The sequence below is a fragment of the Podarcis liolepis genome (assembly GCF_965112155.1).
Source record: "Podarcis liolepis genome assembly, chromosome: 4".
NCBI classification, from domain to species: Eukaryota; Metazoa; Chordata; class Lepidosauria; order Squamata; family Lacertidae; genus Podarcis; species Podarcis liolepis.
In genome coordinates, this window is record NC_139558.1 from 102,211,238 (window position 1) to 102,234,297 (window position 23,060).

Sequence of the window (23,060 nt, forward strand, 5' to 3'; positions counted from 1 at the left end):
TTGTCCTCTGCCTGCAACTGCTCTCACTGCATATGTATAGTATCCTTCCAGTGATGGATTTTCAGCCGCCCACGTCTCGTGGAGAGCGATGATATTAAAGTTTTGACGGTAGAAGGGAATGTCTGTAGAATGGGAGAGGCATCTGGACCAGCCGGCAACTGTCCAGGAGATGATGTTTAGGGCAGTAGTTGATTCTTGGGTTTAAGGGACCCCTGTGTGAAACCCACAGATCAGTGTTCCCCAACCTGGTGCCCTCCCAATGGACTGGACTACTGCACTCACTGGGGCTGATGGGACCTGTAGCCGAAAGCACCTTGAGGGAACCAGGCTGGTGAGTAGTAGTAGTAATAATAATTTATTCTTTATATGATTCTATGATTCTAGTTAGAGTATATGTGAAGTTTGTATACTTTGCTCCACTGTGACGGGAAAGACTTTCCTTGGCCTGCTGCCAGTCTGAGATGACAATATTGGGCTAGATCAGCAATGTCCAACCGGTCGACCGCAATCGACAGGTAGGTCAGCAGGGTTCTCCAGGTCGATCGCGGGAGTAAAAAAAGAGACCGCCCTGTTGCTCCTGAGCGATTGTGACGTGCCCTGACCCTGTCGCTATGTCCCATCGTCGCCGTTGGTGGTGCTGTGAAAGGTTTATTCCCTTTGTCTGGGGCAGAGCGGGAGAAGGGGTGGCTTTGGACTGTTGGGTGAGCGATTAAATGCAACCCTCCCCAAAAAACCTCAGCAACTCTCGGCTCTCTCCTAAAAGAAGCTCACCAACTGTGGGCTCCCCTGCCCTAAAGAAGCTGAACAACTATGGGCAATGACAATGGGTAGATCACTGCCAGTTTTATTATGCTGGGAGTAGATCGCTGTCTCTATAGAGTTGGATGTGCCTGGGCTAGATAAACTGCTTGGCCTTGCAGTTCCACATCCCAAATTCATTGGCGGATTATTGCTCTAGCTTTCTCATAACCTACAGCTATTAGGGCCTGTGGGGGAAACCCCAAGCCTCTTAGCTGTACAGTGGTACCTCGGGTTAAGTACTTAATTCGTTCCGGAGGTCCGTTCTTAACCTGAAACTGTTCTTAATCTAAAGCACCACTTTAGCTAATGGGGCCTCCTGCTGCTGCTGTGCCGCCACTGCACGATTTCTGTTCTCATCCTGAAGCAAAGTTCTTAACCCGAGGTAATATTTCTGGGTTAGCAGAGTCTGTAACCTGAAGCATATGTAACCCGAGGTACCACTGTACTACCAAATGATTAAGGTTTTAAATGACAATTTTAGATTATATTTTAGTGATCAAGATTTAATATATATTTTTAACTGCCACTATATCTGAATTGTCTCTGTTATACCCAATTGCAATTCAATGTATTCCTGTTGTGTTTTATGATTTTCCTAATATTGTAAGTGAGCCGGAACTGGTCTGTGACCGTAATAGTAAGATTTATTCACTGCTTGGCCTAGTTCAGTATAATAAGGCAAGGAGGGAAAGCCCTTTGCAGATGGAGCGCAACTTCCAGGCAAGGCCAAACCACAGTGCCTCCTCCAAGCAACCAGCGGCGTTTGCCCTGCTGCGATTCACACTCACCGATGGGTCAAACTCGACACTGGTGATGCCTCCGTTAGCCCCTTCCAGTGTCTTCATCTTCTCCATTCGGCCTGCAGGAAGGCAAAACAGAACAGGCAAGGTGACCCTGAGCAGCAACAATGAGAACCCACGCTTCCCCGAATATTGAAAAAAAAGCACCAGGAAACTCTGCAAGAAGCAGACAGTGGACTTTCCAAAGAGAGAGAGAGAGATTCCCCCACCTGGGATCTGAGATCTTTTCTCCTTGCTCCACGACTCTGCCTTGCGAAAATCTTATCTCACCTGTAGAACTGAAGCTCAGATAAGCAAAATCTCTCACACACCTGATAAGATCCAATTCAATGGGTAAGATCGGCTTCTACTTCCATGCGCTCAAGAAAAGACTGATGCAGAAACAAAGCCTGGAGCTGAGGCCAGAAATCTCTTATAAAGGCAGAGGCAGCAACTCACTTGCGTGATTTCAAGAGATTTGAGCCGGACAGTTGCCAGCCCGAGCAGACAGCTGGCAGAGATCTCTAATACTTTTATACATTAAAAAATAAAATAGTGTGCAATAGGTAAAATGGTAAAGGACCCCTGGACAGTTAAGTCAAAGGCAACAATGGGGTTGTGGTGCTCATCACGCTTTCAGGCCAAGGGTTTGTCAGCAGGCAACTTTCCGGGTCATGTGGCCAGCAGGACTAAACCGCTTCTGGTGCAACGGGACACTGTGATGAGAGTCAGAGTGCACAGAAACACCATTTATCTTCCCACCGCAGAGATACCTATTTATCTACTTGCACTGGTGTGGTTTCAAACTGCTAGGTTGGCAGGAGCTGGGACAGTGCAACGGGAGCTCACCCCGTCGCGGGGATTCAAATTGCCAACCTTCCAATCGACAAGCCGAAGAGGCTCAGTGGTTTAGACCACAGCACCACCTGTGTCCCTATCAAGGTAAAGGTAAAAGGTAAAGGACCCCTGGATGGTTAAGTCCAGCCAAAGGTGAGAACGGGGTTGCAGTGCTCATCTCGCTTTCTGGCCGAGGGAGCCAGTGTTTGTCCGCAAGCAGTTTTCCGGGTCATGCGGCCAGCATGTCTAAACTGCTTCTGGTGCAACGTGACACTGTGACACAAATCAGAGCACACGAATACGCTGTTTACCTTCCCGCCACAGTGGTACCTATTTATCTACTTGCGCTGGCGTGCTTTCGAACTGCTAGGTTGGCAGGAGCTGGGACAGAGCAACGGGAGCTCACTCTGTCATGTGGATTCGAACAGCCGACTTTCTGATTGGCAAGCCCAAGAGGCTCAGTGGTTGAGACCCCAGCGCCGCCTGCTGTGTGCAACCGTCAACTAATGCCCCTCTGCGCATCCGCTCACCTCCTGTCACATTCCAGAGCCTGATCAGCTTGTCGGCCCCGCCAGTGGCCAGCACAGATGAATTGGGACTGAACCTGGCAGCGTTGATTTCGGAGGCATGGCCTTCCTGGAGAAAGGGGAAAAGGACAAAGCAATTGGTCCCTTATCTTTCTCGCCCTGACCCGGCCACAGTGATCCACACAACAGTCACCTCCAGGCTTGACTACTGTAATTCGCTCTACGCGGGGCTGCCCTTGAAGCTGTTCCAGAAACTGCAGCGGGTGCAGAATGCTGCAGCGAGGCTCCTCACGGGGTCTCTGCCATGGGAGCATATTCACCCAGTGCTCTACCAGCTGCACTGGCTCCCGGTGGAGTATCGGGTCAGGTTTAAGGTGCTGGTTTTGACCTTTAAAGCCCTTTGTGGCTTAGGACCCTCGCATTTACGGGACCGCCTCTCCTGGTCTGCCCCGCAGAGGACCTTAAGGTCCATGAATAATCATAGTTTAGAGGTCCCGGGCCCTAAGGAAGTCAGACTATCCTCCACCAGGGCCAGGGCCTTCTCAGTGATGGCTCCGACCTGGTGGAATGCTCTGACCCAAGAGACCAGGGCCCTGCAGGATTTAACTTCCTTCCGCAGGGCCTGTAAGACAGAGCTATTCCGCCTGGCTTTCAATTTGAACTTAGCCTGATCTTTTATTCCCCTTCCCTCCCTCCCTCTCCCCTTTTTATGAAGATTCCCCGCTCTGGGATCCCACAGCTAATTCTCCCCTGGTCTCCTCACTGGCCCAATTAGGACTAATTTAGCTAGCTAGCCCTGGTGATCATCTAATGTTTATTGGATGGATTTCCCCCCTAAATTGATTTTTTAATCCTGAATTTATTATTCATGTTTTATACTGTATTTTATGATGTTTTTTGTTGCATCAATTAAGTGTTTTAAATTTGTTGTTAGACGCCCTGAGCCCGGTTTTCTGAACTGGGAAGGGAAGGGGTATAAATAAATTATTATTATTATTATTATTATTATTATTATTATTATTATTATTATGGAGACCAGGCAGGGGTGCCATGGAAGTGCAACAAGTTCCTCTTCTGGAGTAGATATGGGAATTCTGCTGGTGGGGACAATTGCAACCCAAACTTATCCTCCAGTCGCGATCCCTTTCTGTCAGCATGTGCAAGGAAAACGACTGGGGGCCAGACGCACAAATTATCAAGAAGAATTATTAAGAAGAGCCCTGCAGCTGGATCCGGCCAATGGCCCATCTAGGCCAGCGTCCTGTTCTCAGGGTGGCCACCCAGATGCCCCCACAAGAAGCCCACAATCAGGATTCGAACACAAGAGCCCTCCCCACCCGCGATTCCCAGCAACTCGCATTCAGACAGCACTGTCTCCGACACCGGTGGAACCAGTGTGGTGTAGTGGTTAGAGTGCTGGACTAGAAACCTGGGAGAGCAGGGTTCAAATCCCCGCTTGGCCATGAAGCTCGCTGGATGACGCTCTCAATCTAATCTACCACACAGGGTTGTTGTGAGGACAGAATGGGCAAGGAGAACTCTGCGCACCACATTGAGCTCCATGGAGGAAAAGGTGGGGTATAGATGCAATAAGAAATAATAGCAATAGTTATTTCCCCCAGTTCATCCATAGAAATGCAGCTCCCTTCGGTGAATGGCTAGAAGATATGTACAAATTTGCAACACATGAGTGTATAAACGTAGACTTGCCATGGACCAATTTAACGATATTTGGGATTAATTTATATAATTGGGATTAATTTCTATAAGTGGTGCCCCGCAAGACGAATGCCTCGCAAGACGGAAAACTCGCTAGACGAAAGAGTTTTCCGTTTTGGAGGTGCTTCGCAAAATGAATTTCCTATGGGCTTGCTTCGCAAGACGACAACGTCTTGCGAGTTCCTGCTGGTTTTTTTCCCTCCCCCCCCCTTTTTCTAAGCTGCTAAGCCGCTTATCAGCTGATCCGATCAGCAGATAAGCCGCTAAAAGCCGCTAATAGCGCTAATAGCGCTAATCCGCTAATCCGTCAATGGGCTTGCTTCGCAAGACGAAAAAACCGCTAGACGAAGAGAATCACAGAACAGATTCTTTTCGTCTTGCGAGGCACCACTGTATTAGGTTAAATGTGGGTTAGCTACAGTAACAATCTTGTAATGTTTATAAGTTCTGCTTTTGTTTTGTATTGGATATGGGTGTTCTTTCTTTCTTTTCTTTCTTTCTTTCTTTCTTTCTCCAGTGGAATTTGCTGCCAAGGAGTGTGGTGGAGTCTCCTCTTTTGGAGGTCTTTAAGCAGAGGCTTGACAACCATATGTCAGGAGTGCTCTGATGGTGTTTCCTGCTTGGCAGGGGGTTGGACTCGATGGCCCTTGTGGTCTCTTCCAACTCTATGATTCTATGATTCCTTTTCCTTTTTCTCTCACCCCCCCTTCCCAAGTCTTATTTTACCCTGTGCACTTACAATTATATACACGTTACTTGTTTTTAGTCATCCGGCAGGTTCTTCTTATGTGGCAGCCAGGTGAGGTGGCACCTGGTCCTTGGGGATTTCAGATTTACCTGTTCGTCGCTCACTCTTGACGGAAGGCAGGCCGCCACGCAGGAGGGAATGTAATAGTACCGTTCCTCCGAGGGGTTGCTGAAGGAGCTCCCACGTTTCATCCTGAAACTAACAGGTGAAAGTTTTGCACCGTCTTGGATGCAGACATTATCACCTCGCATTTCCAGCTCTCCCCCTCCCTCCAACTTAATAATAATAATAATAATAATAATAATAATAATAATAATAATAATAATATACTATTTATACCCCGCCCATCTGGCTGGGTTTCCCCAGCCACTCTGGGCGGCTTCCAACAAAAGATTAAAATACAATAAATTCATCAAATATTAAAAACTTCCCTAAACAGGGAACTTCCCTAAACCATAGCAATTTTGAACTCGCTGTGACGTCAAATTAAGTATTACATGTTTTTCTATGTTAATGCCACACAGCTAAGCTGCTTAGAAGGACGTCCAAATCAAGTAAACTGGTTCGCCTACAAACAAGCACTGGAGACCTCATCCAAGCCGCAGTTTCCAGTTCCACTTTGGGTACAACCATGGTCTGCAGGAACCCTATTTGCTCTGAGTGAGGCCTCAGGGAAAACCACAAGGAACTGAGAACCAGGAAATGGATCAACTTCAAATGTGGAAGAAGGCTGCTCAGACAGGGGATACAAGTTAAAGGTTGTGTATTTCAAAGTTTGTGAAAATGCACAAAGCTAGTGACAAATCTTTCTCAGGGGTGGGAAGTAAAACGCCAGTTTTGACTTTCAGTTATGTAATCTTTTAAGTCCATAGTTCTGGAACTGGGAAGGAGGGAGGGAAGGTGGACATTGCTACAGAAACTCTTGGCTACAATGAATTTGTTAGCCCTCCATGTAATCAGTGCTGGATTTACCTACAAGCTAAACAAGCTATAGCTTAGGGCCCCACTCTCTTGGGGGCCCCCAAAAAATTAAAGGGGAAAAAACCCTGGACGTACATTTCCAAAATGTAAGATAAAAAACAAATAAAATAAAACCTACATACAGCAACCGTGTTTTGTGTTGTGTAGGCTCCTATTATGGAAGTCCTGGGCTCCGCCTGCTAGCCTGCTCCCTAAAATATCACTGGTTTGCTCATTTCTATATATAGGGTGCCTACATTCTGCATGGACTGGTTGTATGGCAACCTGTGCAAATGGCTTTCCATACCTTATTAGGTCCATAAATTACCATATAGGATATATTCAACACAAAAAACAGCGATCATTTGTTGTTGATAAAGGACAGCTGGACATATAGAGAGTAGCTTAGGGCCTCAATCCAGCCCTGTCCATGTTAGTGCTCACATGATTAAATCCAAAGAAAGAGAGGAGCCGTAGAGAAGAGATCTGTGCAACACTGAAGTTTGCTACCTTACCCACAGTTGATCCAGATAAAAAGCTAGTATCATCAAAATGATTCAGGATCTTATCTTGATTCTTTGGGGGCAATTCAAACAGACGCTCCGGACCCAAGTAACCCTGAATGCATAGAAATGGAGCAACCAACTTACTCGAACAAACCCTTGAAAACACCCACGTATCTGGTGAGGGTCATGGAAGTGGCAGAAGCAGATCTAAAACGAGAAGTCAAGTGGGAAAAAGTGATGAACAGAGGAAATATTATTACTGCTATTACTAATACTACTACCAGGGTTTTTTCCCTTAAAAAATGTTTAGGGGCACTCTCATTTTGACTCCAGAAAACCACCATTTTATTGTTCAAATCAGGAAAAATAAATACAGTAAGTGGACAGAAGTACAGAGATTCACAAAATGTTTAGGGGTATGCCTCTGCGTCCCCCCAGAAAAAAAAGCACTGACTGCTACTATTATTTCTATACTAAATTTATTAGCTGCACTTTTCCAGCAGGTCCCCAGGGTGCGTTGCAACCATTTAAAAAATCAGAATTAAAAACATTTTAAACATATTAGGCTACATGAACCATTTCCACCCCAGCTGGTTGTAATAAGCACCACAACTTTTAAGAACCTATGCTTGCATATTTATTTATTTTCCTTCTCCCTCCCTATCCCGTTTTCCTTTTGTGTTGTGTCATTTGGTTGACTGGCTGGCTACTGACCTTTGGAAGTCACTCTGGGCAATGGGAAGTGTGAGGCAGGGGTGAGCCAACCAGTGATGGAGGCTGAGGATGCATGGCTACGAAGGCCTGTTCTGTGCATAACGCTAAGCCATGATTTGCTCAACAAGCCACAAGTTAACCACTAATTGTTCCACGGATGATCAAACAAACCATACCATGTTTCTCCAAAGTTTAGCTTGTTTTGCAAAGGCTCTTGGCCTTGGGTCTCTGCAGCCTGATGATCATCTGGTATAAGCAACTACCGTATTTTTCGCACTATAGGACGCACTTTTCCCCCTCCAAAAATGAAGGGGAAATGTGTGTGCGTCCTATGGGGCGAATGCAGGCTTTCGCTGAAGCCTGGAGAGCGAGAGGGGTCGGTGCGCACCGACCCCTCTCACTCTCCAGGCTTCAGGAGAGCCCCAGCGCCAGCCCCACAAGGTCGGGGGACAGCGGGGAGGCGGAACGCCGCCATCCTGTTGTCTCCCGAAGTGGTTTGGAGGCTGACGGCGGGGAGACCCCGCCGCCAGCCCCGCAAGCTCCAGGGACAGTGGGGCGGCGCAGCGCATCTTCCCGCTGTCCCCGGACCTGATCTAAAGGCGGGCGGCGGGGAGAAGAGCACTTCTCCCCGCTGCCGGCCCCACAAGCGCCTCGGCGGGAAATAATTTTTTTTTCCTTTATTTCCCCCCCAAAAAAAAACGTGATGCGTCCTATGGGCTGGTGCGTCCTATGGGGCGAAAAATACGGTATTTCTGTATTGTTGTCACAGTATGACAGCAGGGGCGAATGAAGGCTAACCGACACCCAGGGCGGGGCAAACCGCCAGCTGCACACACGTTGCGCCGCTACAGACGACGCATGCGTGGCGCCATTACGTAGAGCGCATGTGCAGCGTTGCTACGTGCAGCGTAGCGATTTGCCACCGGTGCTGCCTGAGAGACATACGGACAGTGGTGGGATCCTCTGCTGGCGACTGCAGTAGAATGTGTGCTTTTATTTAAAATGCATCTCTGGTTTATTTGTGGGGCACAGGGATTCGTTCATATATTCCCCCCCTCCACTGAAAAAAATATAGTCCAGCCCACCTTGTGGTCTGAGGGACAGTGGACAGGCCCCCTGCTGAAAATGTTTGCTGACCCCTAATGTAGCCCCTGCCTAAGCCCCTCTCAAATTTTCTGCCTATGAGGACTAGATTTGAAAGGGAGATTCCACACAGAATTCCACTCTTTCCAGAGCAAAGACAATGGCAGCCTTTGTGTGCATCCCTCAAACGCAGGAGACTCTTAAGGTGGATTTTTATGAGTGATTTTCATCAACGTGTTTTTTTAAACTGCCACGTTTTCTACGTGCTTCGTTCTTCTTGTTGCTGCAAGACTTTGATGGGAGGAAAGGATGCAAAAATCCAGCCAATTTAAAAGGAAGCTAATGCGATCATAGCAATACAAAAACTATGAGCACCACAGTTCATGCCTCACCGGAAGGGCCTTTTCCACACCTTTTCGCCAGGCTCCTCCTGGGCGTCTCTGGGGAGCATCTTTTGCTCATCAGCCTTCCCTTCTTCTGGCTCTCTGACAAAGAGAAAACGTGCGGAAAATTAGGGAGCACAAGAGCAAGACTGACAATATTTTAATGTATTTATTGCATTTATCGATCACCTTCTTTCTCCAAGGGCCTCAAGGAGCAGCACACAGTTCTCCCTATTTAATTCCCCCAACAGCAACGACAAGGTAGTAAGGTAGGTTAGGCTGAAGGGAAGCGAATGGCCGAAGGCCACCTGGTGGTAGAGTGGGGATTTGAACCTTGGTCCCTCAGATCCTAGTCCGACACAGTGGTTCTCAATTATTATTATTATTTTTAAAAAAGGTTAAAAAATTGTATCGGTGCATTCAGGAAGTGTATCAGCTGGTGGATAACCAAGTTCCAAATCTGGAAATATAATGACATTTGCATTGCATACACACACACACACACACACACACACACCCCTTACTTTTCCGTGTATAAGACTAGGATTTTTTTTATTTAAAAATTATGTTAAGAAAAGGGGGGTCGTCTTATACATGGGGCAATTTCCTCCGATTTTCTTCATTTGGAGTCCCCAAAAATAGGGGGCGTCTTATACATGGGGCATGTTATACACAGAAAAATATGGTATGTGTATATATATGTGTGTGTGTGTGTGTGTGTGTGTACACACACACACACACACAGATATATATATGATAGCTTGCAAATAAATGTCTATGTATTGGAATACTAATTTCACTTATAGGTGAAGGTAAAGGGGCCCCTGACCATTAGGTCCAGTCGCAGATGACTCTGGGGTTTCCGCACTCATCTCGCTTTATTGGCCGAGGGAGCCGGCGTACAGCTTCCGGGTCATGTGGCCAGCATGACTAAGCCGCTTCTGGCGAACCAGAGCAGCGCACGGAAATGCTGTTTACCTTCCTGCCAGAGCGGTACCTATTTATCTACTTGCACTTTGACGTGCTTTCGAACTGCTGGGTGGGCAGGAGCAGGGACTGAGCAACGGGAGCTCACCCCACCTTCCGATCAGCAAGCCCTAGGCTCTGTAGTTTAGACCACAGCGCCACCCACGTCCCTAATTTCACTTATATACTTTCATAATACACAATTTTAATGTACTTTTTGTTTCCTTTTCCCTCTTTACTTTGCTTAGAGAAGTATTTCAAATAAAATATATTTTAAAAAAATTAAGTTCCAGATCTGCACACATAATCTGGGAGGTGCAGATCAAGCCAGAGGGAATTCCCCAAGCCTTCCTAATGACAGGAAAAGGCCTCTTCGTCCCAGAGGCCACCTGGAGGGACATTGACAAACCAGCTGCCTTGCAGAGACAGCGAACTGCCACTTAGCAGCCTTGGAGCATTTTAGGTCTTGGCGGAAAGGTGTTGCTCACAGCATGAGGAGCATGGGGCCAATATTGCGCATTTCAGCAGCAGTCTTGCTCTCTCCCTCCCCCCTGGGTATTTAATTAGCCAGCAGCCCTGGGGACATAACGATCAACGTACCAATTAACTCAGGCTCTTTGCAGCTCCCTCTGCATCATCACCAGGAGAATCTGGTTTATATACAAACATTTCGGTGGCCAGCCCAACAACTTGTTTCAGCTCAACCAAGAGGAGAGGGGGACAGGGAGGATGAGGCTAGATAGATTAGATTAGATTAGATGATAGATAGATAGATAGATAGATAGATAGATAGACAGACAGATAGATGATAGATAGACGATATAGAGAGAGATATATGCTGCCTTTCAACCAGGCAGAGGGCCTTCTCGGTAGTGGCACCCACCTTGTGGAATGCCCTCCCATCAGATGTCAAGGAAATACACTTTTTAGAAGACATCTGAAGGCAGCCCTGTTTAGGGAAGCTTTTAATGTTTGATGTTTTGTTGCTTTATTATTATTATTAATATTCTGTTGGGAGTTGCCCAAAGTGGCTGGTGAAACCCAGCCAGATAGGCAAGGTCTAAATAATAAAATTATTATTATTATTATTATTATTATTATTATTATTATTATTATTATTATCCAAAGATCTTTGAGGACCCAGGAGCATGACTTACACCTTAATACCAACCGGGGTCCTCACTGCCTTCTTCAGCTCCTTGGCCAGCCGGTCTTGCTTTGCCCTGCAATGAGAGGAAGGGCATCAGGGGGTGTGCAAGACATTCTCCTTCCATATGCCCTGCTTGCTAGATTTTCCAGGTCCTTTTGGGGGACTGGGCTGTGCTTCTGTCAAGGATGGGGTGAGGTCACGGGCTATGTACTGAGCTTGCATCCTAGAACAACCGGCAGGTAGGATCCTAGAAGGCAGAAACCTGCCTATTGTTCTAGGATCCGTGCTTTGATTTCCAAACGTTTTGGAAGTCAAACGGACTTCTGGAATGGATTCCGTTCAACTTCCAAGCTACAACTGTATCCTAAAGATGCCGTCGTCTTCATTCCAAGGAAACCAAACTTGGGGCAAGTGCCTGGGTTAAACCCTAGAGTTTCTCACTGCTCAAAGACTGTATTTCAAAACCCTGATGAAAACTGGGACGTGTATCTTTTGGTGCTGAGAGAGTCAGCGACTGACACCTCCCCAATCTTATCCCGTTTGTGACACAAAGGCTATTCCTGCAAACAGCCAGCAGGGGGTCGCTTTTACTTTCGCAAGATTGAATGTATTGCCCTGGGCTGTACTCTAGGGACGATTCCAACAGATTCCACACGAAAAACACTTATGTCCCTGTGGAAATGGCAGTACCGAATCGGTGGCGCATGCCCTTCTGGCTTGCACTCTTTATAAAGACTTATCACCCCTATTTTATTGTCCATTCCGGGTCACCCAGCCATTGCCACAGTGTCCTTTCTCATGGCAGATCAAGATGAGCAGGTGACAGCAAAGGTTTTTAGCTGGGGCAATCAGAATAAGATCCACTATTTGACTACGGATTCAAAACCCTAAAATGTATTTTATATACTTGACTTTTTCTTTCTATTCTTTGAATACAGTGGTGCCTCGAAAGACGAAAAGAATCCGTTCCGCGAGTCTCTTCATCTTGCGGTTTTTTTGTCTTGCGAAGCAAGCCCATTAGCGGCTTAGCGGATTAGCGCTATTAGCGACTTAGCGGACCAGCTGATAAGCAGCTTAGCGGATCAGCTGATAAGCGGCTTAGCGGATCAGCTGTTAAGCGGCTTAGCGGCTTAGGATCAGCTGATAAGCGGCTTAGCGGCTTGGGAAAAAGGGGGGGGGAACCAGCAGGAACTCGCAAGACATTGTCGTCTTGCGAAGCAAGCCCATAGGAAATTCGTTTTGCGAAGCACTTCCAAAACGGAAAACCCTTTCGTCTAGCGGGTTTTCCGTCTTGCGAGGCATTCGTCTTGCGGGGCACCACTGTATTGTATTGTCGTTTTATTGCTGTGGCCGATGGCTGGTGCAAATAAAGATTAATTCATTCAGCCAGCAGGGGGCACTTCAGCCCACACTCCCCACCCCGTTCCAGACTCTCCGGATCTGAACTGCTGCTGCCCCCCACGCTCTGACCGCCCTCCCTGTTTCACATGCGGGAGGTCGCCCACCTCTCGAGGGCCTTGTTCCTGTGCTCGGCGGCCTCCACTTTCTTCTGCATAAAGCACCTGAGCAGCTCCAGGCCTCTCTCGGCCGCCCGGCGGAACTCCCCATCCTGCTGCAGGTAGCGCTGGTGCAGAGAGACGTAGTCTTCCTTCATGGCTGCGGTCCTGCGGCTCAGCTCCTCCACCTGCTCCCGCAGCAGGCGATGCTCAGCCTCTAGCTCAGAGACGTGCCCACTCAGACCAGCCAGCCTGGAGCAGACCAAAGCAAAGGGTGAAGACAGGGCGTCGGAAGAGCCGGCAGGATAAGGCCCTTCCAGCCCAACATCCGGTTCTCCCAGGGGCCAACCAGGGGCCCATTATAGGAAACCCGCAAGCGGGATTCGAACCAAGAGCAGCTCTCCCCTCCTGTGATTTCCAGGAAGCACTGCTGCCATCAACTGTGGAGGCAGGGAGGGGGTTTGTTGAGCAGGAATTTGGGGAAACTGAGTCTCCTTACCTTTTCAAAATTAAATCATTATAGTCATACCTCTGGATACGAACGGGATCCGTTCTGGAGCCCCGTTCGCATCCAGAAGCGAAGGCAACCCACGTTTGCACGTGCGCAGGTCGTGATTCGCCGTTTCTGCGCATGCGCGTGAAGTCATTTTGACCGTCCGCGCAAGCGGCAAAACCTGGAAGTAACATGTTCCGTTACTTCTGGGTCGCCACGGAGCGCAACCCAAAAATGCTCAACCTGAAGCAACTTCAGCCCGAGATATGACTGTATTATGTTTTGTCTGGGTGGGCTGGAATGGATATATTTACCCAACGACTGAGCCAAAAATCCACCTATATCTGTAATCAGTAAACTTGTGGCCATTTCTAATCACGATCATTTTCTGCTTGAGTTTATTCATCACATCTTACGTTTAGCCACTGCCTGGGGGGGCCCACAATAAACCAACAAACAAAAAAATTCGTGGGGAACTCCCCTCCCCCCAATTATTTATTTAATTTGGCAACACTGGTTTGCACTTCAAGACCCCCAAGCCAGTCTCAGGAGATTAAAGACACAAGCACAGAATTTAGGTTAATGTTAATGGCCAAAATTTAGGCCACAATTTTATTGGTTACAGAATGTGAGGGGTACTGGCTTAGGCATTGGCATCAAGAGACTATATCTGACTCCTGCTCACCTTGCAGGAAGTCTGGACAGGTAAACTACCAGTAGGGGGAGCCCCGCCGATGCGGATTGATCACTAAAATATAATCTAAAATTGTCATTTAAAACCTCAATCATTTTGGTAGTACAGTGGTACATCAGGTTACATACACTTCAGGTTACATACGCTTCAGGTTACAGACTCCGCTAACCCAGAAATATTACCTCGGGTTAAGAACTTTGCTTCAGGATGAGAACAGAAATCTTGCAGTGGCGGCACAGCAGCAGCAGGAGGCCCCATTAGCTAAAGCAGTGCTTCAGGTTAAGAACAGTTTCAGGTTAAGAACGGACCTCCGCAACGAATTAAGTACTTAACCCGAGGTACCATTGTATTATGTCTGTCCTGGACCTGAAGGGTAGAACTTCGCTCACCATTGCCCCCACCCAAAAAAAAGAAAGAATCGAAAAGAGGTGTTGCGCTATAGAAGCAGCCGGACAGGGGAACGTTACCTGCACCTCTGTTCCTCCAGTTCGGCATCTTTCGCTTGGAGCTGCAAGTTCCATTCATAGATGCTGTAGGCAAGCTGAAAAAGAACAGAGAAGGGTCCCCTGGTCAGGTGGTCTGCAGGCTTCTCCTTCAATGAAAGACTGGATCATGCCTTGGGAAGGGAGACATCCTGGAGAAGGTGACGGCATCAGGGCAAACAAGAAGCTGGAATGGGCGATGGCAGGGCCGGATTTAGGTTTGATGAGACCCTAAGTCAGGCATCCCCAAACTCAGCCCTCCAGATGTTTTGGGACTACAATTCCCATCATCCCTGACCACTAGTCCCGTTAGCTAGGGATGATGGGAGTTGTAGTCCCAAAACAGCTGGAGGACCAAGTTTGGGGGTGCCTGCCCTCAGCTACTGAAAGTAATGGGGCCCTTTCTATGTCCAGCTGTCCTTTGTCAACAACAAATTGTCAGGGTTTTTTTTGTTGAATATAAGCTATATGGTAATGTAGGGACCTAATAGGTAGCTAAAGTCATTTGCACATAACAAAATATGTATTTTATCAAAGACATTGTTGCACTGAAATACATGCAGAATGTAGGCACCCTATATATAGAAATAAGAAAATCAGTGATATTTTAGGGAGCAGGCTAGCAGGCGGGGCCCATGACTTACATCATAGGAGCCTACACAACTGTTGCTGTATGTAGGTTTTATTTTCTTTGGGGTTTTTTATCTTATATTTTGGAAATATACATCCAGGTTTTTTTCCCTTTAAATTTTTTGGGGGGATCCCAAGAGAGTGGGGCCCTAAGCTATAGATTGTTTAGCTTATACAGTGGTGCCTCGCAAGACGAAATTAATTCGTTCCGCGAGTTTTTTCGTCTAGCGAATTTTTCGTCTTGCAAAGCACGGTCTCGGGAAAGTTTTGGAAAAGCTTCAAAAATCACCAAAAACCTCAAAAAAGGCTACCACACGGCGTTCTATGAGTTGCTCCTCGAAGTCAAGTCGCAACTGTATTAACGGTGTTAAGAAAAAGGAAACAAACTTGCAAGACGTTTCCGTCTTGCGAAGCAAGCCCATAGGGAAATTTGTCTTGCGAAGCAGCTCAAAAACCGCAAAACCCTTTCGTCTAGCGAGTTTTCCGTCTTGCGAGGTACCACTGTATGTAAATCTGGCACTGGGTGATGGTCCATTGACATTTAAACACAGGTCAAATCTGTGTCCAGGGCAGCTGTTTACCAGCTCCATCTGGTACGCAGGCTGAGACCCTCCCTGCCTGCAGACTGTCTCACCAGACTGGTGCATGCTCTGGTTATCTCCTGCTTGGATTACTGCCATGCGCTCTACGTGGGGCTACCTTTGAAGGTGACCCGGAAACTACAACTAATCCAGAATGCGGCAGCTAGACTGGTGACTGGGAGCGGCCGCAGAGACCATATAACACCGGTCTTGAAAGACCTACATTGGCTCCCAGTACGTTTCCGAGCACAATTCAAAGTGTTGGTGCTGACCTTTAAAGCCCTAAACGGCCTCGATGCAGTATACCTGAAGGAGCGTCTCCACCCCCATCGTTCTACCCGGACACTGAGGTCCAGCACCGAGGGCCTTCTGGCGGTTCCCTCACTGCGAGAAGCCAAGTTACAGGGAGCTAGGCAGAGGGCCTTCTCGGTAGTGGCACCTTCCCTGTGGAACGCCCTCCCACCAGATGTCAAAGAGAACAACAACTAACAGGCTTTTAGAAGACATCTGAAGGCAGCCCTGTTTCGGGAAGCTTTTAATGTTTGATGTATTATAGTATTTTAATATTCTTTTGGAAGCCGCCCAGAGTGGCTGGGGAAGCCCAGCCAGATGGGCAGGGTATAAATAATAAATTATTATTATTATTATTATTATTATTATTATTATTATTATTATTATTATTAACATCTGTTTATTCATATGCCTGCTCTATCCTGAGTCTGCTATTAGTGTTGTTTCTTCAAGTTCGCACAAAAATTCACTATCCTAAAACATGTCAAGATTTTGCACATCTTCTGACACGTTTTGAGCTGAGAAGTGTATCGCAGGATTCAAAGATCTGCACAGTCCAAAGGGAATTGCCTTATTGCGGATGTGCTCTGGACTAGGGTGGATAAAAATCAATGATTAAAATGGTTGGCAATGATTTTTTAAAATTTTAATTGGATTTTAAAAAAAATTAAATTGGATTTTTAAAATAAAATGCTTTTGGAGGAAAAATCTTTCTAAAGATAGTTTTCTATTTAAGTTACATTATAGTCCAAAGGATATTCATCAGGAAATAAGGATTTGTTTTAAGTTTTCCATGCCTGCTAAAACTCAGTCTAAGTTTTTTTATTTAAAAAATTGTTTAACCACATCAGTTAACAAACAGGATACATATGCTAAAATGTTATTGTTTTTGTTAAACAAATTGTTTAAATTGTAACTAATGATTATTTTTCTCCTTCCAATAAAGTACAGCAGAAAAGTTGTCCAAATATAAACAGTTAACTTATTAAACCTGACAACAATTTCATAATTATCAATGTATTTCTAATAGTTATAACCAAACCAGTAATTTTTATATAACTGTAAAAACTACTCTGAGAATTTATTATTCCAAAAATGAATCCTTCATCTGGTTGTAAATATTAAGATTATACCAGCAAGAATGACTCTTTCTGTAAAAAAATAATGATTTAGAATCATAGAATCATAGAGTTGGAAGAGACCACAAGGGCCATCGAGTCCAACCCCCTGCCAAGCAGGAAACACCATCAGAGCACTCCTGACATATGGTTGTCAAGCCTCTGCTTAAAGACCTCCAAAGGAGGAGACTCCACCACACTCCTTGGCAGCAAAGTCCACTGTCAAACAGCTCTTACTGTCAGGAAGTTCTTCCTAATGTTTAGGTGGAATCTTCTTTCTTGTAGTTTGGATCCACTGCTCCGTGTCCGCTTCTCTGGAGCAGCAGAAAACAACCTTTCTCCCTCCTCTATGTGACATCCTTTTATATATTTGAACATGGCTATCATATCACCCCTTAACCTCCTCTTCTCCAGGCTAAACATGCCCAGCTCCCTTAGCCGTTCCTCATAAGGCATCGTTTCCAGGCCTTTGACCATTTTGGTTGCCCTCCTCTGGACACGTTCCAGTTTGTCAGTGTCCTTCTTGAACTGTGGTGCCCAGAACTGGACACAGTACTTCAGGTGAGGTCTGACCAGAGCAGAATACAGTGGCACTATTACTTCCCTTGATCTAGATGCTATACTCCTATTGATGCAGCCCAGAATTGCATTGGCTTTTTTAGCTGCCGCGTCACACTGTTGGCTCATGTCAAGTTTGTGGTCAACCAAGACTCCTAGATCCTTTTCACATGTACTGCTCTCAAGCCAGGTTGTATTTGTGCCTCTCATTTTTTTTGCCCAAGTGCAATACTTTACATTTCTCCCTGTTAAAGTTCATCTTGTTTTACTGACTAGTGATTTAAATCGTGATTTAAATTGATTTAAACCAAATCCACCCTACTCTGGACCAATGAATGATTTTGCTTACCCCTTTCTGTCCCATTTCCCTGGCCTCTCATGTTCCTTGGATGTGGGAGAGGTGTCTCCCCTAGATCCCCAGGCCCAATCCTGTGTCAGCTTACCTCCCCGTTGATGCTTTCCAGCTCCGCCAAATGTCTCTCATGAATCCCCTTCAGGCTCTCCGTCGTTTCTGCAGAGCCCAAGACTGCACCCAAGAAACAGTCACTGGTCTCCTCGATGGGTCTGCAGAAACACAAGCAAATTCAGGTGAGAAAATCAGAGTAGCCACTGGTCATCAATAGCCCTCTGTGAATTTGTCCTATCCTCTTTAAAAGCCACCCAGGTTGGTTGCCATCACTGCCTCCTGTGGCAGGGAGTTCCACAGTTGAACCATGCACCTCATGAAGAAGCCCGCAAGCAGGGCTGAAAGCAACAAACCCTCCCCATCATATTCCTTGGCAACTGGTACCCAGAGGCACTTTGCTTCAAAAAACAGAGGCTTTGTTTAGATTTAGACAGCAAGGCTCCCAGGTCCGCGCTCCATGAATTAATCTGTGCAACCAACAGTCTGTGTGAACCTCACAGTTCTTGCAGCCATGGAAATTAATATTGGGCATGGAAAATCAACTTCTGGAGAATGCCTTTTTGTTTCTAATTCAAAGCCGCTAACCAGTGAATTCCGTGTATCCGCTATGTGCTGTTTGAAGACAGGCTTCCCTTTGTCTGTGCAAAATCTGTTGCCAATCAATTTAATTGATTCAGTTCCAGCGTCATAAAAGAGATTTCTGTTAATCCACTTTCTCCGTCATCTCTTTTGCTGTGGCAGCTCCCCACACACACACACAGGGTGCGGGTGTCCTGGGTGGGGGGAAACCGCCCCCTTCGACCCCAGATGAACCAAAAACCTCAGACACCCAGATTTCCTTTTAAAAAGGGAAAGTTTCTAGCAGTGGTAAGGAAAATGTACAAACGCTATACTTCTTTGTGTGAGAAACCTGCATGTTCCCCCTTTCTGGTTGGACACTGTGAGGCAAGGATGCTGGAATAGATGGGCCACTGGCCTGATCCAGAAAACTCTTCTTATAATATAATAATAATAATAATAATAATAATAATAATAATAATAATAATAATTTATTATTTATACCCCGCCCATTTGGCCGGGTTTCCCCAGCCACTCTGGGAGGCTCCCAACCAAATATTAAATACGCAATACAGCATTAAACATTAAAAACTTCCCTACACAGGGCTGCCTTCAGATGCCTTCTAAAAGTCTGGTAGTTGTTTATTTCCTTGACATCTGGTGGGAGGGTGTTCCACAGGGCGGGTGCCACCACCGAGAAGGCCCTGTGCCTGGTTCCCTGTAACTTCACTTCTTGCAGGGAGGGAACCACCAGAAGGCCCTTGGCACTAGACCTCAGTGTCCAGGCAGAACGATGGAGACACTTCAGGTATACAGGACTGTTCTTCTGTATTCTGTTCTTTGCAGTATTCTGTTCTTACATATTCTATTCTTTGCAGTGCCCCAAGAAATAAAAGCCTCGCAGACGCATGAACCCCTGCAGGCTGCAATGGGGGCATGAGTTTAAGAGATCAGAAACTATTCTTGAACGTAACTGAGGTGGTTCTTTTAGTGCTATGTGAATTGAGAGTGAAAAAACGCTTATCACTAGGGCTGGGTGATCTATTGATATATCGTCGAAAACCGGTTTGAAGTGATATCGGTTTCATAGTTTTTTACCTGACAATATATCGTGAATCATGATGTGTGTTTGGGCTAGGTGATACATCGTAGAAAACCAGTTTGCAGCCCATATCGTGATATCAGTGTCATGATTTTTGACCTGGGAATATATCGCGAATCATGATGTATGCGTGTTTGCTATGCAAAAATCACAATGTGGGAAAACTGTGAAACCAGCCAATGTCTCTACCTAACTCCATCCTTATTTCAGACATTGTGAAATATCAGTATATTGTGATTCTTAGCTGGTATTATAAGAAAAAAACTGCTCTTTTTCCCTTATGGGGTACCCAAGAGCCCGTATAGAGTTCTTATGTAGGTTCTCTATCAGTAGAAGAAAATAACAGAGGCCAACCAGAGAATACTGAGGAGCAAAGCAGCTAGTAGGTCTGATCTTTATTAAACTGTTGCAACAGGGTCTCCACTCACCACACGCAGGAGGGAGGAGAGAACCCAGAACAATGGTGAACAAGCCCTTATATAGACTTTTGAAATTGACCACCTTGGAGCCCAGGACCACCCCCAAAAACATCATACATGCATCACAGACGAAGGTGATCTACAGCAGAATCCTGTCTGGCAGGAAACCTGTTAATGGGTTTACCTGGACAGTCTAGCTATTCTTTTGTGATGATAAATACTTAATTCCTGAGTCCAGGTCACAGGCTCTCCCTATTCATACACAAATGTGCCCTTAAGGCAGGATTTGTGAACACAGAGACAAAAGGGGGGGGGGGGGCTTTTCCCATTTCCATCCAAACCGCAGAGGAATATCTGAGGTCACTGAAAGAATCAAAATGGCTTTAGGACAGTTTTCCTGTACTGTTTCAGACATGTGATTTATATATTTATACATGTGTTTGCTGGGTACATTTATGAACTTTTTTTTAATATATCTTAGACCTTACAATTCTCATAACACTGGTGATATATCAAGATACTGAAAACCAGATATCGCCCAGCCCTACTTATCACTCGGACTGGGTGCATGAGAAGGAAATTCAGATGTGCTACTACTAATCTGCAGCCAGCAGAATTTGAACGCACACCCTCCCAAGGCAGCCCTCGTACTGCCAAGGTCCCTGACTCAGCACAGATTCTGCCCAGGAGGGAGGCAGAGCTGAATTAGCCTTGCAAGACTTGTGCAAATGGGAAAAAGCGTCCATTGTAAACGTGCAAGGCACAGCCGCTGCTATTCTGAGTTATTTTGGTCCTGTGCGGTGCCAAGACAAGTTGCCTGTGTGTTTACTTCCACAACCGAGTAAAATTCCTGCACAGTCATCGTGAGGGGGAAAAGAGAAGAGGCCTCTGAGCCTGCCAACCATCATCCAGCGCGGCGGGTGTCACAGGAAGCAAGAAAAAGAAAAAAGAAAAGAAAAATAGAGCAGAACAGCAACAGGAAACTCCCGACTTCTACCCACTAAAGCCAGGACTGCCCGGTGGCTAAACTACATATTGACACAAAGACAGGGAGAGAACTGAGGTTTTGATACCTGGGAGGGAATCCTCGCAAGTTATCCAGAGATTTTGCTTGCAGCTTTGCAGTGAGGTTTTCCAGGTTGGATTTTTCCAAGAGCTTGTTATCTACAAGAAAATAAAGAAGATGGATGCTATGAAAGGGAAGACCAAAGAATAAGATTCCTAGAGAATTTACGGCAACACATCTACCACTGGCAGCGATGCAGGATGGAAGACTTTCCCAAAAATATTCTACTTTTAGAAATACATTGGGGGTTTTTTAAAATGATATTTATTGGGGGGGGGGGAATTTAAAGTTACAAAAGAAAAACAAAGTAGGAAAAAAAGAAAAACAAGCCACTTCCAACCATACATATACAAATTGAAAATAAGAGAGAGAGGGGAAAAAAACAAAAACAAAAATACACCACAAACATTTAAAAACATTTAAAAACAAATCCATTATTCTCAACTCCTCAACTATCATTACCCTCTTTCCTTGACCTCCTCCTCCTCCCCTTCCTTGTATCCTGGTTGCTAATTGTCACAGCAAATCCTTTCCATATTTCATAATATTCTGTCATTACATTACCTTAAACTATTTTAATCTTATCTTACTATAAAAAAACCTTGAAACTTAATACTTAAATCTTATTTTTACCAACTTCTCATAACCATAATATTCTTGCATAATTCTTTAAACATTTTTACTAAAGCCAAGTAGTTTCATTCCAACATTTTTCTAACATTCATCAATTTTATAAAACAGTCCTAGTAGTGAAAAAAAGAAATAAAAACAAATCCAATCTTCATCCAGCGTCCCTTCCTCCTGGTCCCTGTGTTTTGTCAGTCCTTATTATCCCATCAATCTGGCGCATTAACCTGGTATCCTTATATCCGAGGCCCTTAAGTCTCTTCCATGTCCCTTCCGCAACTCTTCTTCATATTTGTAACTGTATTTTCCCTTTTCTCCTGCTCGTTTCACTCGTGGGAACTCCAGCTTAGCAATATTTTTGACCCTTCTCGACAGATCAGCCCCTTTTCCATAATCGACACTAAATTCCATGTGGTATTTAAAGACATGTTTCAAAATCCCTCCAAAATTAAGAGCCCCCACAATCCCAAACATCTCACGGCCCATTGCCAGACTTGAAAAGTCCAAACATCCCTGCATAGGAGGGTCTATCCAACCCCCCATTTCCAAACCAAACCAAACTTTTTCTTTCCAAATCTGGCTTTTTCCAAGTTCGTTTGTCAAATGCGAAAGTTCATATTCCTGTTGGGCCTGTTCTGTCAGGGCACATTCCTGATTTAATTCCTGGGTGGGCTCCACATATTTTCCCACTGCCTGTTCAAAATTTCCCACTGCCTGTGCAAAATTTCTAATCGAATCAGCCATCAAATTCATCTTCTCATGTAGGTGTTCCAGTAGGGCATTTGTTTTATAAAAAGCACACAACAGAGCTTCTGAATACATTGTCCTGAAGGTCAGATGTCTATTCCCACGATTGTAATCTGTAACAGCTGCCAGCTCCCAGGAGTTGGTTACAGTTTCACAGTCTCCCTCTAGGGGGAAAACTTCTATTTAATCTTTCTTTTAAAGACAAGTCTAGCAACAGAGTTTCCTTTTTTCAGATATTTTGTCAATATTTGTTCCTTTAAGGTGCAAAAGGAAACAATGGAATCACTATGTTTCTCTTCTTTAGCTATCTGTCAAAAGCGTTTGTCTCTGGTCAATGAGCTTCAAACGTCATTCCTGACACCCCGCTCCTGGATCAGGACGATGGAAAGTTACTTTACTTTAAACTCACTTCTGCAGGTTTAAACAGTCCAGAAAAGATCCCCCTTCTTCTCCTGCTTCCGAAGGGGGTTCAACAATTTTAAATGATGAAAGCCAATTCTTTAGAAGCGATTTTCTGAGCTCTAGTTTACATTGTCTTTGCTTTATTCTGTCTACAAAGAAACGGAAGGCTGACTTCCTGTTTAGACCTTCCCGTTTCAGTACCAAATTGAAGTAAAAT

The 23,060-nt window shown here is 45.5% G+C and overlaps 1 protein-coding gene across 2 annotated transcripts in view; it reads right to left on the reverse strand.

Annotated features, from left to right (window-relative positions):
* ATG16L2 (autophagy related 16 like 2) overlaps positions 1–23,060 on the reverse strand; it is a 205,755-nt gene that overhangs the window by 170,815 nt on the left and 11,880 nt on the right. For both annotated transcript variants that reach the window (XR_014525185.1, XM_083499652.1), the window contains exons 2-11: positions 21,075–21,165; positions 17,960–18,080; positions 14,324–14,397; positions 12,679–12,921; positions 11,181–11,246; positions 9,067–9,159; positions 7,022–7,084; positions 5,501–5,609; positions 2,948–3,053; positions 1,590–1,660 (exon numbers count right to left, since the gene is read on the reverse strand). Coding sequence is in view for 1 of the 2 variants with exons in the window: in XM_083499652.1 (XP_083355778.1) it covers positions 1,590–1,660; positions 2,948–3,053; positions 5,501–5,609; positions 7,022–7,084; positions 9,067–9,159; positions 11,181–11,246; positions 12,679–12,921; positions 14,324–14,397; positions 17,960–18,080; positions 21,075–21,165 (1,037 nt within the window). In the remaining variant the exon portion in view is untranslated. The remainder of the gene's footprint in view (positions 1–1,589; positions 1,661–2,947; positions 3,054–5,500; positions 5,610–7,021; positions 7,085–9,066; positions 9,160–11,180; positions 11,247–12,678; positions 12,922–14,323; positions 14,398–17,959; positions 18,081–21,074; positions 21,166–23,060) is intronic.